Source organism: Ochotona curzoniae, unplaced genomic scaffold, assembly GCF_017591425.1.
Source record: "Ochotona curzoniae isolate NIBS_2020 unplaced genomic scaffold, NIBS_Ocur_1.0 contig_908, whole genome shotgun sequence".
Lineage (NCBI taxonomy): Eukaryota > Metazoa > Chordata > Mammalia > Lagomorpha > Ochotonidae > Ochotona > Ochotona curzoniae.
In genome coordinates, this window is record NW_024466607.1 from 1,933,730 (window position 1) to 1,949,401 (window position 15,672).

The 15,672-nt window shown below is 58.6% G+C and overlaps 1 protein-coding gene across 2 annotated transcripts in view; it reads left to right on the forward strand.

Moving 5' to 3' along the window:
* ITPR1 (inositol 1,4,5-trisphosphate receptor type 1) overlaps positions 1-15,672 on the forward strand; it is a 215,994-nt gene that overhangs the window by 76,923 nt on the left and 123,399 nt on the right. For both annotated transcript variants that reach the window (XM_040995101.1, XM_040995102.1), the window contains exons 5-11: positions 1,516-1,631; positions 8,428-8,514; positions 9,962-10,120; positions 12,183-12,281; positions 12,757-12,840; positions 12,950-13,096; positions 15,261-15,356. In XM_040995101.1, the coding sequence (XP_040851035.1) occupies positions 1,516-1,631; positions 8,428-8,514; positions 9,962-10,120; positions 12,183-12,281; positions 12,757-12,840; positions 12,950-13,096; positions 15,261-15,356 (788 nt within the window). The remainder of the gene's footprint in view (positions 1-1,515; positions 1,632-8,427; positions 8,515-9,961; positions 10,121-12,182; positions 12,282-12,756; positions 12,841-12,949; positions 13,097-15,260; positions 15,357-15,672) is intronic.

Consider the following 15,672-nt stretch of genomic DNA (forward strand, 5'->3'; position numbering starts at 1 on the left):
GTAAACATGCAGGTGACGGAGAAGGGAGAATATGCCTTTAGTTCCCCAGGAACTCAGCTTGGGGCCAAGCTGGATTGAGTTACCCATGGGCAGTGCGTTGCCTGATACCAGCTTGTTGATGCTGGCTTGGACTGGCACTCTGAGTCAAGGAGAGGCAAGTCCTGGTGTTAAACTCACTTGGGGAGAGTTACCCAGGCAGGACGGTGTAACAGGTGTTTGCCCCAGGTCCTGTAAGCAAGTCTGCCTGATTGAACAGATCCCTGTACGTGTTTCGTTGTGGCCCGCGCTGAGGGTCTGTTCCGCAGATCCCAGTGTCTGCTCCAAGTGTGCCGATTCTGTTCCTGTTGGCCCAGCACGTGGGTATCATGTGTCGGCAGCTTAGCACAGCATTGTTCTGCCTTGATGACATGCCCTTGTCTAGAGATACTGAGCTGGTGTGTACGTTACCTTCCTGGTCAGCTGCATGTGTGGTAAGACAAGGACAACATGCATAGAGAGGTGGGGTGGTACCATGGTGACTCCTGACCATCTGTACATCGCGGCGTCACCAGGCCTGGGTGCCCCACGGGGCTTTAAAGCACATAGTTAAATGCAAGATTCTAAATGGTTTTTAAAAACCTGTTGTGTAACTTCCAGTGGACTTTTAAAAAAAGTTATTTATTTTTATTGGGAAGGGAGATTTTATTTTATGGAGAGGAGAATCAGAAAAATCCTCTATCTGCTGGTTCACTCTTGAAATGACCACAATGGTAGGAGCTGATCCAGATCCAGGAGCCAGGAGCTTCTTCTGGGTCCCCCACATGGGTGCAGGCTCAAGGCTTTGGTCTATCTTCCACTGCTTTTCCAACCCACGAGCGGGAAGCTGGGTGGGAAGTGGAACAGCTGGGACTTGAACTGGCGCCCATATGGGATGCCGGTGCTAGGAGGTGGAGGATTAGCGAGTTTAGCCATCGTTCCAGTCCTTCCAGTTGGCTTTTTCCATGACCTGTCCAGATGAGGAGGATGGTATGGGAGTTACTCCTGGCTTTAGTGCTTCATGTTATTTAACAAAATCTTCAGAAGTCATGTGGCAGCTGTGAGGTGTGGCTGTCCCTTTGGCCCGGAGTTTCTGGAGAGACAGGACAGGACCACATCTCTGCATCTCACATGGGACACCGACAGGCGGCCCACCAGCTCGCTCTCCGTCAGCTGCTGTTGGCTTGTTAGACGTGGAATGGGACTGCATAGGGTGCTGGATAGGCAGCTGTGTGTGTGGCGGCAGTGGCTATGGGTGGGCTCTGGGGCCTTGGGGTCTGAGGTCAAGTCCCACGTGGCCGTCACAGGCTCTGGGACACGTGACTGGCTTTCTGCCAGCCTCAGTTTCCCCATCTGGGACTGCCCACAGCAGTGACTGGGATGTGTGCAGGTGCCAGTCCAGCATTACCTGTGGCATCTGTGAGGGTGATGTAGAAATCCTGGCTCGAGCGTGCCGTGGCTTCAGCCCCAGTAACTGGTCCTTCTGTGTCTCACCTGCAGACTGCCTCTTCAAGCTGTGCCCTATGAACCGCTACTCGGCCCAGAAGCAGTTCTGGAAGGCAGCGAAGCCTGGGGCCAACAGCACCACGGACGCAGTGCTGCTTAACAAGCTGCATGTACGTATGGGTCAGGGACACGTGGGTGTGCGCTCGTGTGTGTGCGTGTGTCTGGGTGTGCGTTCACGTGTGGTGTGTGTGTGTGTGTCTGGGTGTGTGCTCACGTGTGTGTGTGTGCGTGTCTGATTGCAGTGCTGGGGGGCTCGGTATGTGTTCATGTGTGTGTGCATGTGTGACTGGGTGTGCACTCACGTGTGATGTGGGTGTCTGGCTGCAGTGCCGGGGGCTCGGTGTGGCTCCACCTCTAGTCCCACCGCTCTGTGAGGAGCAGGATGCTGGGGGTCTGGAGGTATGGGGTCAGGACCGTGCCCACCCTTTCCCCAGAAGTCGTCCTTACCTGCTGGCCTCGGGTGACTCTGCCCTAAGGTTGGCAAGATGGGGGCGGTGATGGCCATGTTGGTCTTACAGGGATTGTCCCTGAGGACATGGAGGAGGTGCCTGTATGGTGCTGGCCTGTGTGTGCAGCTGAGCGTGACCTCTGCCCTGGCACTGAAGGCTGTGTGGCCGCAGCATGGTTCTGAGCCTGCTGCTCCCGGTGCCTGCAGGTGCTTGCATCCGAGGCCCTGGGCCGCGGGTCCTCTGGAGTCTGCTGAACATTCCCAAGGCCTGTGCGTTGTGGTCTCTGCGGGGCAGGGAGGTGGCGTGCTGCAGGCACCTCATTGCTTGCTCTGGGTGTTGGGAGAAGCTGAGGTTCTTCACAGGGTGAGGAGGTGAACGCGGGCATTGGGGCACCTCAGGGTGCCCCACGTGGACCATGCACTCCCTGGAACACGTCCTGTGTTCCAGCCATCCTTGCTTGTGCTTTGCTGCTTTCAGCGCATGTCCAGAGCACCCCAGACTTGCCCCGGGGTATCCCGTGGGGCGCATTCTCAGGGCCCCTCTGCAGCCAGGGCCTCTGTCCCCCTCCCATGTTGGCACACAGTCACCTCAGCAGGTGTCCCGTGCCTGGCCAGAGACTTGGCTTGTTTGTCTCAGTCCCAGTGCTCTGCTTGGTCTTCCCAGCAGCGCGTGCGTCCTGACTGGTGTGCGCGGCGTGTGTGCACCGGCCCTGGTGTGCACCGGCCCTGGTGGGCACCCATCACTTGCTCATCAGGCTGGACACCTTCTCTCTTGCTCCCTGACGAGGGTGCTATGCCTGTGGTAGTGAATGGGAGCAGGGAGTGTTCCGGGATCTGCTGATGAGTGGATGGGTGCTGTGCTGGGTCCTGGTGAAATAGTGGGCACAAAGTCTTAATGCTGTGGGTGCTGATGGCAAGTGCCTAGGTCGTGAGGAGATGGCAAGAGGGGGACTGCAGTGCCATCACAGAGAGAGGCCCCAAAGCTGCCTTGCCTGGGTGACATGGGTGTGTGATTCAGCAGTCAGGGAGGACTTCCTGGAGGAAGAGGGACATGTCAGTCTGCCTGCGCACCCATGGGGGTCAGAGAATGGAAAAAGGAACAGTGAGAAGAGGACGCTGGAAGGCCCTGAAGTTCTAGGTCGTTGCGTCTGACTATTCCTGTGTTTGTATTGGACATTCTAATCTCAAAAGACTCCTTGTTCCCTCTTTTAAAAAAAGATAAAAAAGATTATGTATATGAAAAGCAGACAGAGGGAGGGATCCTGCCTGTGCAACCTCACTCCTGAAATGCCCACAGCAGCAGGGCTGGCCCAGCGGGAGCCCCGTCCAGTGTCCCGCGGCTGAGGGGGCCCCAGCAGGAGCCCGGCCCGTCCAGTGTCCTGCGGCTGAGGGGGCCCCAGCGGGAGCCCGGCCCGTCCAGTGTCCCGCGGCTGAGGGGGCCCTGCACTGGGGCCGTCAGCAGGCACTCCAAGCCGCACCTTTGTCCACTGCATCACAGCACCCACTCCATTGCTCTGTTCCTAGCAGACCTTATGTAACTGTGAGGCAGAACTCGTCATAACACAGCAAGGTTGAGAAAGTGTGTTAGAACAGAAAGGGATGCGGTGGCTCTCTGTGGAGGAGCCCAGGCGCTGGAGCCGTGCTGGGCAACAGTGCTGGGGGGCGTGAGGCTGGCAGCGGATGACCCTCTGCAGGCCCCGGGAGGGACAGCCACAGCTGGCAGTGTGCGTGCTGTGTGGGCTGTGGTGAGATTTTCTAGAATCGTTAGCAGCCCTTAGTAGTGTTTTAAAGACTGCAAACCACTCACTTCCCTTTGCTCAGGGAAGCTGTGTGAGGGGTCTCTGGAAAGCTGGTCTTTGGAAATACATGCTACAAAAAACCAAAACAGACATGAATTTAAGAAACTCTTAGGCCCCTGGGTGAGCTTGTCTTTTAATGATCTTTTCTGTGTGTTTCGAAGGTTGTTGATGTTGAAAGGCAGACCTATAGACGCATGCAGAGGGAGCTCCATGCTCCGGTAGCCAGGCTCCCCGTTGAAGCCAGGAACCGGGACCTCCTGCTGCGTCTCCCAAGCACTCAGCCATCTTCTGCTGCATTCCCAGGCAGGTTAGGAGGGAGCTGGATCAGAACTTGAGCAGGCAGGACTAGAACCAGGGCTCCTGGGGGATGCTGACCTTGCGGACGGAGGCTCATCCCGCTGTGTGCTGCGTTGCAGTGCCGGCTCCGGGTTACACTTTGCCATGGACTTGCTGAGGAGGTGTCACGCTAGCGACAGTCGCCATGAAGCCGTGCACAGCCGGCTCGGTGGAGAGATCAGCTGCTTGGTGATAGGTCACCCTGTGCAGGCCTGGGCCACCGCAGCCTGACTCCCACCCTCCTCACAGCACTTGTGTCTGCCTAGGGCTGTTCTGGGCACCTGGGCTTCTAGCTGCTGGGGGAACGTGGCTGCAGCCTGCAGGGGTCCTCGCGGAAAGCTGCTGCCTGCCTGTGCCTGGGTGCCCGGCTCCATCGGGCTCGGCTCCTGTGACGCTCACCCCGTTTGTGGAGCGCTTGTTGGGGCTGCTCTCCTTGCCGTCATTCCTGTGCTTCTGGCAGCAGGGCTGCACAGGCTGTTCCTCTGGGCTGCGCATGAAGCCAGCAGGAATGAAGGGCCTGAGGGGTGGCTCACCTGCTCAGGGTGTGGCGGCAGGGGCGCGTCTGCCCTGCTCGTTTTTCTCCAGAATGTAGACCTCAGTGCTTAGATGTGTAGCACTTTTGGTGCTAAAACACGCAGGCAGTGATTCAGTTGAGGCTGGAGGGATGCGTGGATCGGCAGCAGTGGCCGGCCTGGCCTGGCTGGTAAGGTGCTCCACGGGCACCTGCCCACCAGGCATTGTGTGTGATCAGCAGTTCCTTCTGATGCTGCAGGTGAACGGTGGAAAAACAGTGCAGGGAGAGAACGCAGCCCTGCTCAGGCCCCGGGACTTCAGCGTTGCAATGAGTTGCAAAGACACGTGCAATGAGTTCTTTCATGCCGATCACGACTTTTTTAAAAGGTGAAACTGGAGCTCTCCCTGGTTCTTCCTCTGAGGGGACTCCCGGCTCTGGAGTGTCGGCTGGGTACAGAGCCTCATTCCCCGTGTAGCTGAGGCTCTGCTGCCCGGGACCTGCAACCTGTGCCCACACTGCAGGCAGTGCTCCAAGCGTGAAGCTTCGGGCAGCCGCCTGCCACCGGGGGCCTGATGGCCAGCCAGGGTGCGGTGGCTTTCTGGTGTGGGTTTTCTGGCCACTGTGTAGCCCCAAGTCCAAGTTGAAATGGTTGCATATTAATGCTGCTTGGGGACTTTGTGCTCACACCCACCGCACTGCCTTCTGGTGAGGGGGAGCCCCATCGGCCACCCTCGGAGGGACAGCGACACCTAGAGGCTTCTGCTGGTGGTGATTTCCTGAGCTGCCTGAGCGTCGCCGGCTGCTCAGTCCTTGCTGATGATGTCCTCCCTGTTACCTTGAGACGGGCACCTGCGCCGTCTGGGCTCTGCCAAGCGTGTTTTCAGCTGAGCTCAGTCTTGCCCAGTGCGGAAGCACCGGCCGATGGCCAGGGCCGGCCCTGCACTGGCTGCCTGCAGGACCACAGCTGTTTTGCGTGATGTGACGCAGAGCTGACCTAAGCCGGGAGCCTTCCCTCGCGTTTCTGGCGAACTTTCGGTAGTCGTTTCTGCTAGTTGCTCGTGTGTTTGAAGCAGTGGTCTTCATGGCACGTGCCAGGTTATCTGCTTGAGACGAACTCTGAAACGGGGTGCTGCTCGGCCACCGAGAGGCTCGTGGGAAGTCCCGTCCACCTCGCACAGTGCTGCCAGCTCGCTGTCTCCAGGGGGGCCGTTCTTGGTGTGTCCTTGAGGGGTTTACCTGACCTGGCCTCTGGCTATCCAAAGGTGGACAGAACCTTGACCAGTGGGCGTGCTCTGGACCTGCCTACCTTTTTAGGAAATTACTATTGGAAAAAAAAGAAAAGATGGATGGAGACAGATGAATAGGTGCACAGAGAAGTCTCTGGTTCTTTCCCCAGATGCCCACAGGGCTGGAGCCGGACAGGCAGACTACACCTCCCACGTGGTGGTCACTGCCCAGTTACAGGAGCTCCCCCGGCAGCCTCACACCTAGGGACCACCTGGGTGGTTCTGTCTAAAGTCTGGACTTGGCTTTGAGGGCCGTTATCGAAGGACCTTGGTTGCTTAGGCATTTAGCACATGGCGACATGAATCAGCTTTCTCCTTAAAGAGAATTTCCAGGAGGCCCGGGACCTCAGGGTACTTGGTGGCTCAGCCTTTGTGGAACGTGCTGGGAGCGGAGAGCTTTGAGTCTGTCTGCAGCAGGACTTCAGATGTGTTCTTGGAGTCTTTGTTTTCAGGGAAGTCTGCAGGTGTTGGCTGCACGGCTTCTGTTCTGACTTGACTTTTCCTGTGTTTGTAATTAGCCTTGCTTTTCAGAGTTCTGGCGAGTTAGTCGTAGGCCTTCTGGGTGATTAACTTTGACATTTCTGAGAAATCCCCGCGCCCCCCAAGTGTCCCGTCAGTAACGGCGAGCAGCACTCAGCAGAGTGAGCAGCTGAGTCCCTGGCGAGCTTCACCTCCGTGCCCAGTAGAGTGGGGCCTGCAGCAACAGCAGAAGGCAGAGAGCCAGGGAGCCCCTGGCTGAGGACCATGCCCAGGCTGTGGCTTCAGAGTCTGGTCCCTGTGTCACCGAGCAGCAGGCAAGTGCCTGGTGCCACAGACTGGAGGAGGCTGCCGGAGTGGACTGTGCCTGCAGCCATTGCACAGGTGTGCTGGGCTGGCAGGGGCCCCTGTGGCCGCTCTCACCGCCTCTGCTGCGAGGTGGTTGGCTTCTGTTGAGGTCTGCATCCTGCGGTTCATTTCCCTACGAGGTGGCCGGGCTGTCCCCGCTCGGCCAGGCAGGCAGTTCCCCTTGAGAACCTCTGCTTGTCAGGCATCCCTTAGTCTTTGAAACTCACGTGCAATAGTCCTGGTGGAAGTCACTGAAGGAAAACGCGTTTGGGGTCTGGGGCCTGCTGCCTCCGAGGTTTGTGCAGTGCCCGTTTTGTGCTCGGCACACGGCACGAGGCTGGCGAGCTGGCAGAAGCTGGGCATGCTGACAGCTGGTTGACAGGTTCCTGAGGAAGTGAAGCCGGCCCCACCTGGGAGGAGGGGCTGTTGGCACCCTGTGGCATCTTGCTTCCAGCACGTGGGGAGCTGCAGGAAGGCAGTGTGGGGACACCCTCCAGCGTGTCCCGGCTCGTCCGGCAGGTTCAGCGTGGATGCTGTCTTCCAGCTGTTTTTGGTTTAGAGTTTACACGGTGGGTCACTGGTTGTGAAGGAGGAAGGTGATTTCCTCTGGCAACACGGTGGTGAAGACAGAGCCTCAAGTGAGTGAGTGAATGAGCGTGCTGCCGGGATGGCAGCGCTGGCAGGCTGCACTGGCACACCGTCTGGCTGTGCGGCACCGTGTTCCTGGCATGCTGCGGCCGAGCCGGGCTCAGATCCCAGCCTCGCTTGTCACCGTAGGGATTTGGCAGTAACCCAGATCTGGCTTTGGGGATTATCTCTGTCCCGTAATGAATGCGTGATTTAAAAACTGTTATGCAAAATTTCACACGTGTTGCAAGGGGAAAACAGCGTTAGGAACTGCTCTTGCCTCGGGGAATGAACTTTGTAAATGTCTTCCCTGCCAGGAGTGAGTGACAGTGGTGAGGTGACCACAGGCTCTGCTCGCAGCCCTCGGGCCTGGGGCACCTGGCAGGTGGATGTGCCGCGTTTACGATGTGTTCACAGAGGAGGCCACCGAGCCCCACAGATCCTGAAGGTTAAGGCCAGGAAGTTATAGAACACTCTAGGCTGTTATGCCTCCCTCTGCCTCTCTCTCACCTCCAAAGCCTCGGAGTGGTCTCTTTAAAAAATGACAAGCAGAGTTATCCACAGAAAGACTGCACTTCCATCTGCAGCAGGTGCCCGCCACAGCTTGTGCCCAGCAAGTCCAGACCCTCTCCAGAAACTCTGTTCAGGTCTGCCGTGTTGGTAGCAGGCACTCCGGTCCTTGGGCTGTTCCCTGCTGCCCCTGTGGGAAGTGGAGGTGGGACTCGGCCCCCACACTTGGGGCCACAGTTGGGATGTGAAGTGCCCAGGGGTTGGCTTGTGGCTGCACACAGTGCACGCCACACCGGAGGGCGCTGGGATACAGGGCTCACTCAGGTGCCTTTGAAAACACAGTGCCTTTCACTTAACAAGAACCGGTTGAAGAAGCCATGGGAGCCAGCAAGCCCAGGTGCCACGGGCTGGCTCTGAGCCACTAGCTCCTTTCCTGTGGGCTTGGGTGTCCCTGGAGCTTGTCCCGTGCTGAGTGCGGGCATGGTGTGCACTGCTGCTGCGGGGGACGGTAAGGCACGGCCGTTGCTGTGACGGGTCCTCTTCCTTCTCCTCCACACGCAGCACGCTGCAGACTTGGAAAAGAAGCAGAATGAGACGGAAAATAGGAAGCTGCTGGGGACGGTGATCCAGTACGGCAACGTCATCCAGGTGGGTCGGGGCAGCTGAGCGTGGCTGACAGCTCCGCCGTGTGCAGGCGGGGCCTGGGGGGCTCGGTTGCTGGTCCCCTGCAAGGCTGCAGCTGAAGGCAGACTGTCCTGGGGAGACATTTCCCACAGCAAAAGGAGCCTGGCAGTTAGGGCCTTCACTTGGGCTGCTGCAGACTTCGTCCTTGGTGGTGGCAGCTGGCTGCTTAGGACTTGGAGCTCCCGGGTACAGGGGTGTGCCCGGGCACCAGGGCCCTTCAGGGCTTCCCGCCTTTGCAGCACCTGACCCTTTTGCTTATCTTCTTCATTATTTCTTGTGCTGAAAGGCTTTGCTTATTGTGTAAGCTTTGCCAGTTATAAAGCAAATCCTTTGTGTTTGCTTTGGTGTTGGGGTTAGAGCCATCCTGGTCTGAAGGTGAGAAAGTGCAAACATGTCAGATGTGTAATGATGTCATCTACATTTGGAGACAGAGTGGGTCCCAGATTCCCTGGGAGGTTGGGCCCTGCCAGCCCACCCTCCTGCTGAAGTTCCACAGGACTGGGAGTGGATGTGAGGGGCAGTGGGAGCTCAGTGCAGCCCTGGCACTGGCCTGGTCCGTGTCCTGGATCTCAGAGGCAAGGCTCGCCGATGGGGTCTGATCATGGCTTCTCCAGGATGGACACCCAGTGTTCCTAAATAACTCATCATGGGTGATTGTGATATTTGGGGCAAGGAATATTGTCATATCTGAGATTGCTTGCAGGTGACCTGGGTTGGCTGTGATACCTGCTTCCCAGGATAGTTGAGAGGGGCCTGGCATCCAGACGCTGAGTGTAAACTGACCTTGGTCAACATTGCTCCCACGTCCTCAGCTTTGTCTCCAGGTGCTGTTGGTTTATAATCCACGGCAGTCCGTGCACAGGGCTGCAGGAGGGCGAGGGAGCAGTGTGGCTGGGCACAAGGTTGAGAGGAGGGTCTGCCCAGTGTCCCCAAGAGCAGCCATGCTGGATGCAGAGCCGCGTGCCCAGCTGTGGGCGTGGGACCGCAGAGGCGCGCACTCAGCTGTGGGCGTGGAACCACAGTCGCGCGCTCAGCTGTGGGTGTGGGACCGCAGAGGCGCGGACTCACCTGTGGGCGTGGAACCGCAGAGCCTCGCGCTCAGCTGTGGGCGTGGGACCACAGAGGCGCGCGCTCAGCTGTGGGCGTGGGGCCGCAGAGGCACGCGCTCACCTGTGAGCGTGGGAACACAGAGGCGCGGGCTCAGCTGTGGGCGTGGGACCGCAGAGGCGCGCGCTCACCTGTGGGCGTGGAACCGCAGAGGCGCGCTCAGCTGTGGGCGTGGGACCGCAGAGGCACGCGCTCACCTGTGAGCGTGGGACCACAGAGGCGCGGGCTCAGCTGTGGGCGTGGGACCGCAGAGGCACGCTCAGCTGTGGGCCTCGTGCTCACCTGTGCCCCGCCTGGGTTCCAGCTGCTACATCTCAAGAGCAACAAGTATCTGACTGTGAACAAGAGGCTCCCGGCACTGCTGGAGAAGAACGCCATGCGAGTGACACTGGACGAGGCGGGCAACGAGGGCTCCTGGTTCTACATCCAACCCTTCTACAAGCTGCGCTCCATCGGAGACAGCGTGAGTCCCAGCCCAGGGCTCGTGCACCCAAGGGTGATGCACACACACTGCCGAGCCTCTCATTGCATCAGCTACACCACCCATCACCACACCAGGGGGGCACCACCCCTAGGGTGTTGGGAGGATCCCTGACTCCTGGCTCAACCCTGCTGTGAGGCACCTTCCTCCTGGAACCCAGCCGCTGTCCTGGTGCTCTTTCCCGGGGAGGGGGAGGGGGAGCAGGTGGCAGCATGTGCTCTGGCCCTGCCTGGGAGGGGTCCTGAGCAGGGGAGCCCCGGGTGTCCTTTCCGCGGTGATGCACCCTGCAGGTTGGTCAGCTCAGTTCTTCAGCTGCCCTGTGGGCCTGGAGAGTGACAGCAAGCTGGTAAATGCTGTCCCTCGTGGGATGCTGGGATAGCTCGTTTTTCCTGGAAGGACATGTGTGCTTTAAACAGCATGGAGTCCTCTGAAAATGCTGAGCCAGCCTTAACCTCAATCTGAGTTTTTGGGTTTTTAAAGATAAATTTATTTTTATTGGAAAGGCAGATTACAGAGACAAGGAGAGACAGGAAGATCTTACATCTGCTGGTTCACTCCTCAAATGGCCGATGCCCGCAATAGTCAGAGCTGAGCCGATCTGCAGCCAGGAGCCAGGAGCTTCTCCTAGGTCCCCCACATGGGTGCTGCAGGGTCCCCAGCCTTCGGGCCATCCTTCGTTGCTTTTCCAACCCACAAGCAGGGAGCTGGATGGGAAGTGGAGCAGCTGAGGCACGAACTGGTGCCCATATAGGAGGCCGGTGATTGCAGGAAGAGGATTAGCCAGTTGAGCCATCACATCAGCTCTTGAGTCTGTTTTAACACTTTCTGATGGTGTTGTATATGTTTATAAACTTTAGGCAGTTCAGTGCTTGTGTGTGAGTGTGGCTGTTTCACATATGTTCATATATGCAGATAGGCAGACACCGTGTCTGTGTAGCACTGAGCTCCAGCAGCAGGCGCTTCCCTCACAGCGGGTGTGGATGTTGGGTCTTTCTGAGGGTGGAAGGAGTGCAGAGAAGCTTTAGGTCACTGCAGTGTGGGCCGACGCCGCCTTCCTGTGAGTGCAGATGTGTCCCGTTAGCTCCCCACACGGATCTGATGCCTGGGCGATGGGTTTGCATCTTGAGCCGCCTTCTCCTCCATGCCCCCTCCTGCCCCGAAGGAGACAGCTGTCCTCACTGGCACTTCCTCTCTCCTGTGACCTGCTCAGCTGCAACTCGGCCGAGAAGAGGTGTCGCAAGCACTGTGCTTTCAGTGCCCCGGACACGGCGGGCACCGACCCTGTCTGGGTCCTGGGGCCAGCTCAGTGGCTGTGACTGGCTCAGCAGAGAGGGCAGGGTGGGAAGGATAAGGCTGTGTTACCCCATGAGTGTCAGGATTATTTGGGAGGGATCACAGCCCCCTTCACACAGGCTCACGGCCCCACGTGTGGCAGGGCTGTGGGGGCAGGAAGGACTCCCAAAGGCCCTGCCATATCCAGGGCTGTCTAGAGCTGAAATTGAGAGCTGGGAATGCACCCTGTGTGTGACAGGGACCCTGCCAGCTGGGGACAAAGGCTCTGGGTCTCTGACACGGTGGCAGGATCACAAACACTTGGGCCACCCCCTGCTGCTTTCCTATCCCACCAGCAGGGAGCTGGATTGGGTGAGGCAGGTGGGACAGGAACTGGGTGCCAATGTAGGATGCTGGCTTAGCGTGTAGCAGCTTCTACCCACCATGCGACATGAGTCCTTAAAATGTAGTTCTTTGTGTAGCGTGTAGTGAGCGTAGAAGTTACTACTTTAGGGGCATAAAATTGTGGCCTTAGTCTTTAAAGACAAAGACTTAGACAGTGTCCTGTCTTCCCAGAGTCTAGTCAGTCCTGGCTTCTGCAGATTCCCCAGATGGAGGAAAGGGCCCAGAGCTGCTTGTCCTGGTGGGGCCTCCTATGCAGCATTGATGCAGGGGCAGTGGAATGCAGCTGGAGGCTCCCCCGGCCCCCTGATTCCTGCTGGCTGTGTGCTGCTGCTGATGACCAAACGCTCTGTGCTGCCTCCCCGTGCAGGTGGTCATAGGGGACAAGGTGGTGCTGAACCCCGTCAATGCTGGCCAGCCCCTGCATGCCAGCAGCCACCAACTGGTGGACAACCCAGGCTGCAATGAGGTAAGGGAGCCGTGTGCTCACTGGGGGCCAGGTCACCTGCAGGGAGGCCGTCCAGGGTCAGTGCGTGACCAGGTGGACAGGGATGCCAGCAGTGAATTAGACAATGGAGGAAACGGAGGTCCGGCCTTGGGGCTGCTGCACAAGGCTGAGCACCTGTGTTGTCACAGGGGGCAGGTGTGGGCTGAGCACCTGTGGTGCAGGTGTTATCCGTCTCCTCAGGGCTCATTTTGCTGAGCCTGGGGAGGGCGCCTTCTCCCAGCTTCCCTCTGGGCCGAGAAGGGTGTGCCCTGAGCGGTAGTACCCTCGAGGGGGGTCTGGGCTCCGGCAGGCTCCTGGAGTTCGTGAGCCTGGTGTTGTTGTGTGAGGCGGCCAAGGTTTGCGGAGTGCTGCAGGGTTCAGGTGTTGAAGTTGGGGTGCTGCCTGGCGAGCAGGCTCACAGGAGGACTGGAGAACCCCGCTGCTCTCTGCCCACCAGGTGAACTCTGTCAACTGTAACACGAGCTGGAAGATCGTGCTGTTCATGAAGTGGAGCGACAACAAGGACGACATCCTCAAGGGGGTAGGCAGCGTGGGGGCCATGGGGGGCCATGGGGGGCTGGAGGACGTGGCCTCCTGCTGGGCGTGGCCTCGGCCAGGTGCCAGCGCGGTCCCTGTCTGTTGGCACACAGGGCGATGTGGTGCGGCTGTTCCATGCCGAGCAGGAGAAGTTTCTCACCTGCGACGAGCACCGCAAGAAGCAGCACGTGTTCCTGAGGACCACCGGGCGCCAGTCGGCCACCTCGGCCACCAGCTCCAAGGCCCTGTGGGAGGTGGAGGTGAGGAGTACGCGGCGGGCCGGGGGGCTTGTGTGAGTGCATAGGATAGATACCTGCCTCTCCGTTGCTCTGTGGTCCCGGGCTGGCACTCACACCTTCATTCTGCAGACAGGTGGCACCCTGATGTTCGCGAGGAGATCATCTCCACTTGGGGAGCCAGGCCCCCCATGAAGTCAGAGCCCTGCCAGGCCCTCCCGTTTCTGTCTTCAGCATTGCTGTGGGGCTGCCTGCCTCTTTCCTCTGGGTATTTGGGTCCGGGGTGTCACTCCATCCAATTCCAGCTTCCTGTGCTTCAGCCTCCGGAAGGCGAGGATGTGGGGCCCGTGCCAGGAGGCCCCTAAGTTGCACCTGGTGTGTCCCCCTATCTTCCCCTCTGCCCCGGCTGAATCTGTTGTTAGAAGACATTTGTATTTCTCATTCAGTTGTCTATGGGTGAGATTTTTTTCTTTTGTCATATTTGGAAGCCCTGTAGCAAGAGGGGTTGCCAGTGCGTGAAGGCGTAGGAGGGCTGGTCCCCTGGGAGGCCGCTTCAGAGCGGTCCCTGTTTTCCCCCTCCTGAGCAGGAACAGCTGTGTCATTCCTGCCTCATCAAAGGCTGTCTCCTGCCGCTTTTCCCATGAGTTTCCTAGGAAAACACTGGCTGAGTTTGACATATTTTTTTTTCTTGCAAATCCTGGGAATTTGGCAGTGTTTTGTCTGTAGAACTGATCTTGGCTCCTGACTATGGGTCAGCTTCACACAGAGCCCGGGGCTTGCATGCTGCGTGGGGACCCCATGCCTTGTGGGGGCTTGCATGTCACGTGGAGGCCCCGTGTTGTCGTCTCCCCCTCTCGGCCTGTGCTGTCTGTGGGAGTGTGGTCTGCAGTACACGGGCACCTGTTGAGCCGTGTGCAAGAAGCCACTGAAGGTCTGAAGGCAGGGAGGGAGTGCACGCGAGGGATGGTCCTGCCTCCGCACCCTGCATCCCTTGAAAAATGTCAGGTCTTCCCATAACTGCTTCTCTCCTCTTTTGCATCTTCACTAAGCACTTTGGTTTTGCCCAAAATAGCACTTTACTGAGTGTGGCATTTCATGTCTGTGGCACCCCTTGTTGCCGTGCCACGTGTGTGAAGGGCACAGTTCAACACTTCTGGAAGGTTCCTTTGTTGTCTCTGATAGTGGGGCCTTTTCCTCGTGCCCGGAGAACCTCTGGGCCTGTTAGCAGCTGCTTCCTGATGCCCTGGTGCCCCCACCGCCTGCCCCGGATGCTCTCCCGCCCCCACCCCCACCTCTGTGCTGGGTGTTTAACGGGCTTTTGTTGTGCACCAGCCTGGGCTGCCCAGTAGAACTCTAGAAACCAGGAACTTGGAAACAGGCACCATTTCTTCTCTGTGTCTGGTGAGGGTGCCGTTTCCTCCCCTGCTGTGTCCCCATGCACTCTCTGCGGTCTGCATGGTGTGGTGTCCCTTCTGTGTGTAAGGGCTCTGCCCCATCTCCTGAACAGGGTTCAGCAAGGGAGGGACAGGGGAGAGGGAGGGACGGGGGGGGGGGGGGGGGCGGGGTTAGAGGGAGGGACGGGGGAGAGGGAGGGACAGCGGGCAGAGGCAGTTACCTTGAGGCCCAGCAGGTGTTTCCACAGCTGCTCCCATGCTGCCCTCTAGTGGCTGACTCATGTCCTGTCCATGTTTGCCTTGGTTTACCCCACGTGGGTTGAAATTTTTCTTCCCTGCGTCCCTTGCAAGTAGTGATGCTATATGAACATTCAACGTGCAGGCTTTTACGTGGACTTATTTTGGCATCCTGGGGAGTGGGATTGTGGGCGCTGTGGTGACTGTTCCCACCCTTGCGAGCTATGGCTGAGCTCTGTGGCCCAGTGGCAAGTTCCTGCTGGCATAGGATGCTTGTGTGCGGTGTGGGCTTCTGGGCTGGGCCCTTCTCTGCTGTGCTTGGAGATTCTCACCTGTTTGGGTCATGAATTTGTAGTTTTCGTTCCCTCCTGGAAGGTTTCTCTTTGATCACAGTGTGTCCTGCTGGAATCCCTGGGAGAACTTGGCGTCCCCACTTGTCACATGTTCCCTGTGGGCCATCTTGTGTCCGCCGCCACTGAGCTGGACATCCCCACGGCGGCACACGCCCGGTGTCCCCCCGGCGTGGGGGCTGCTGCTGATGGTTTTTCCTCTTGCAGGTCGTCCAGCATGACCCGTGCCGGGGTGGAGCTGGGTACTGGAACAGCCTCTTCCGCTTCAAGCATCTGGCCACGGGGCACTACCTGGCTGCGGAGGTAAGCAGTGGCCCTGAGGTGTTCCTGCCGGCGGCCTGGGCACCGCCGAGCCAGCTTGCTTTGCTTCTTCTCTCCCGTTTCCTTGTGCCTTGTCTGTCCAGAGAACAGGCCAAAGCGACGAATCCTTCTTAGTGCTGGATGGGTCCTCCTCGCGTCCTGGGTGCAAAGTGTCGAAGCGGAGCCCACCTGGGCTCTTAGCATCTTACTCGGGTTCTGCCCCTGCACGCCGCCTGCCGCACTCCTGATGGGCATGTCTGGCCCTCGGTGGCAGGTGGCATGTGAATGCCTGACTGCCCAGGAGCAGAGAGGGAGACGA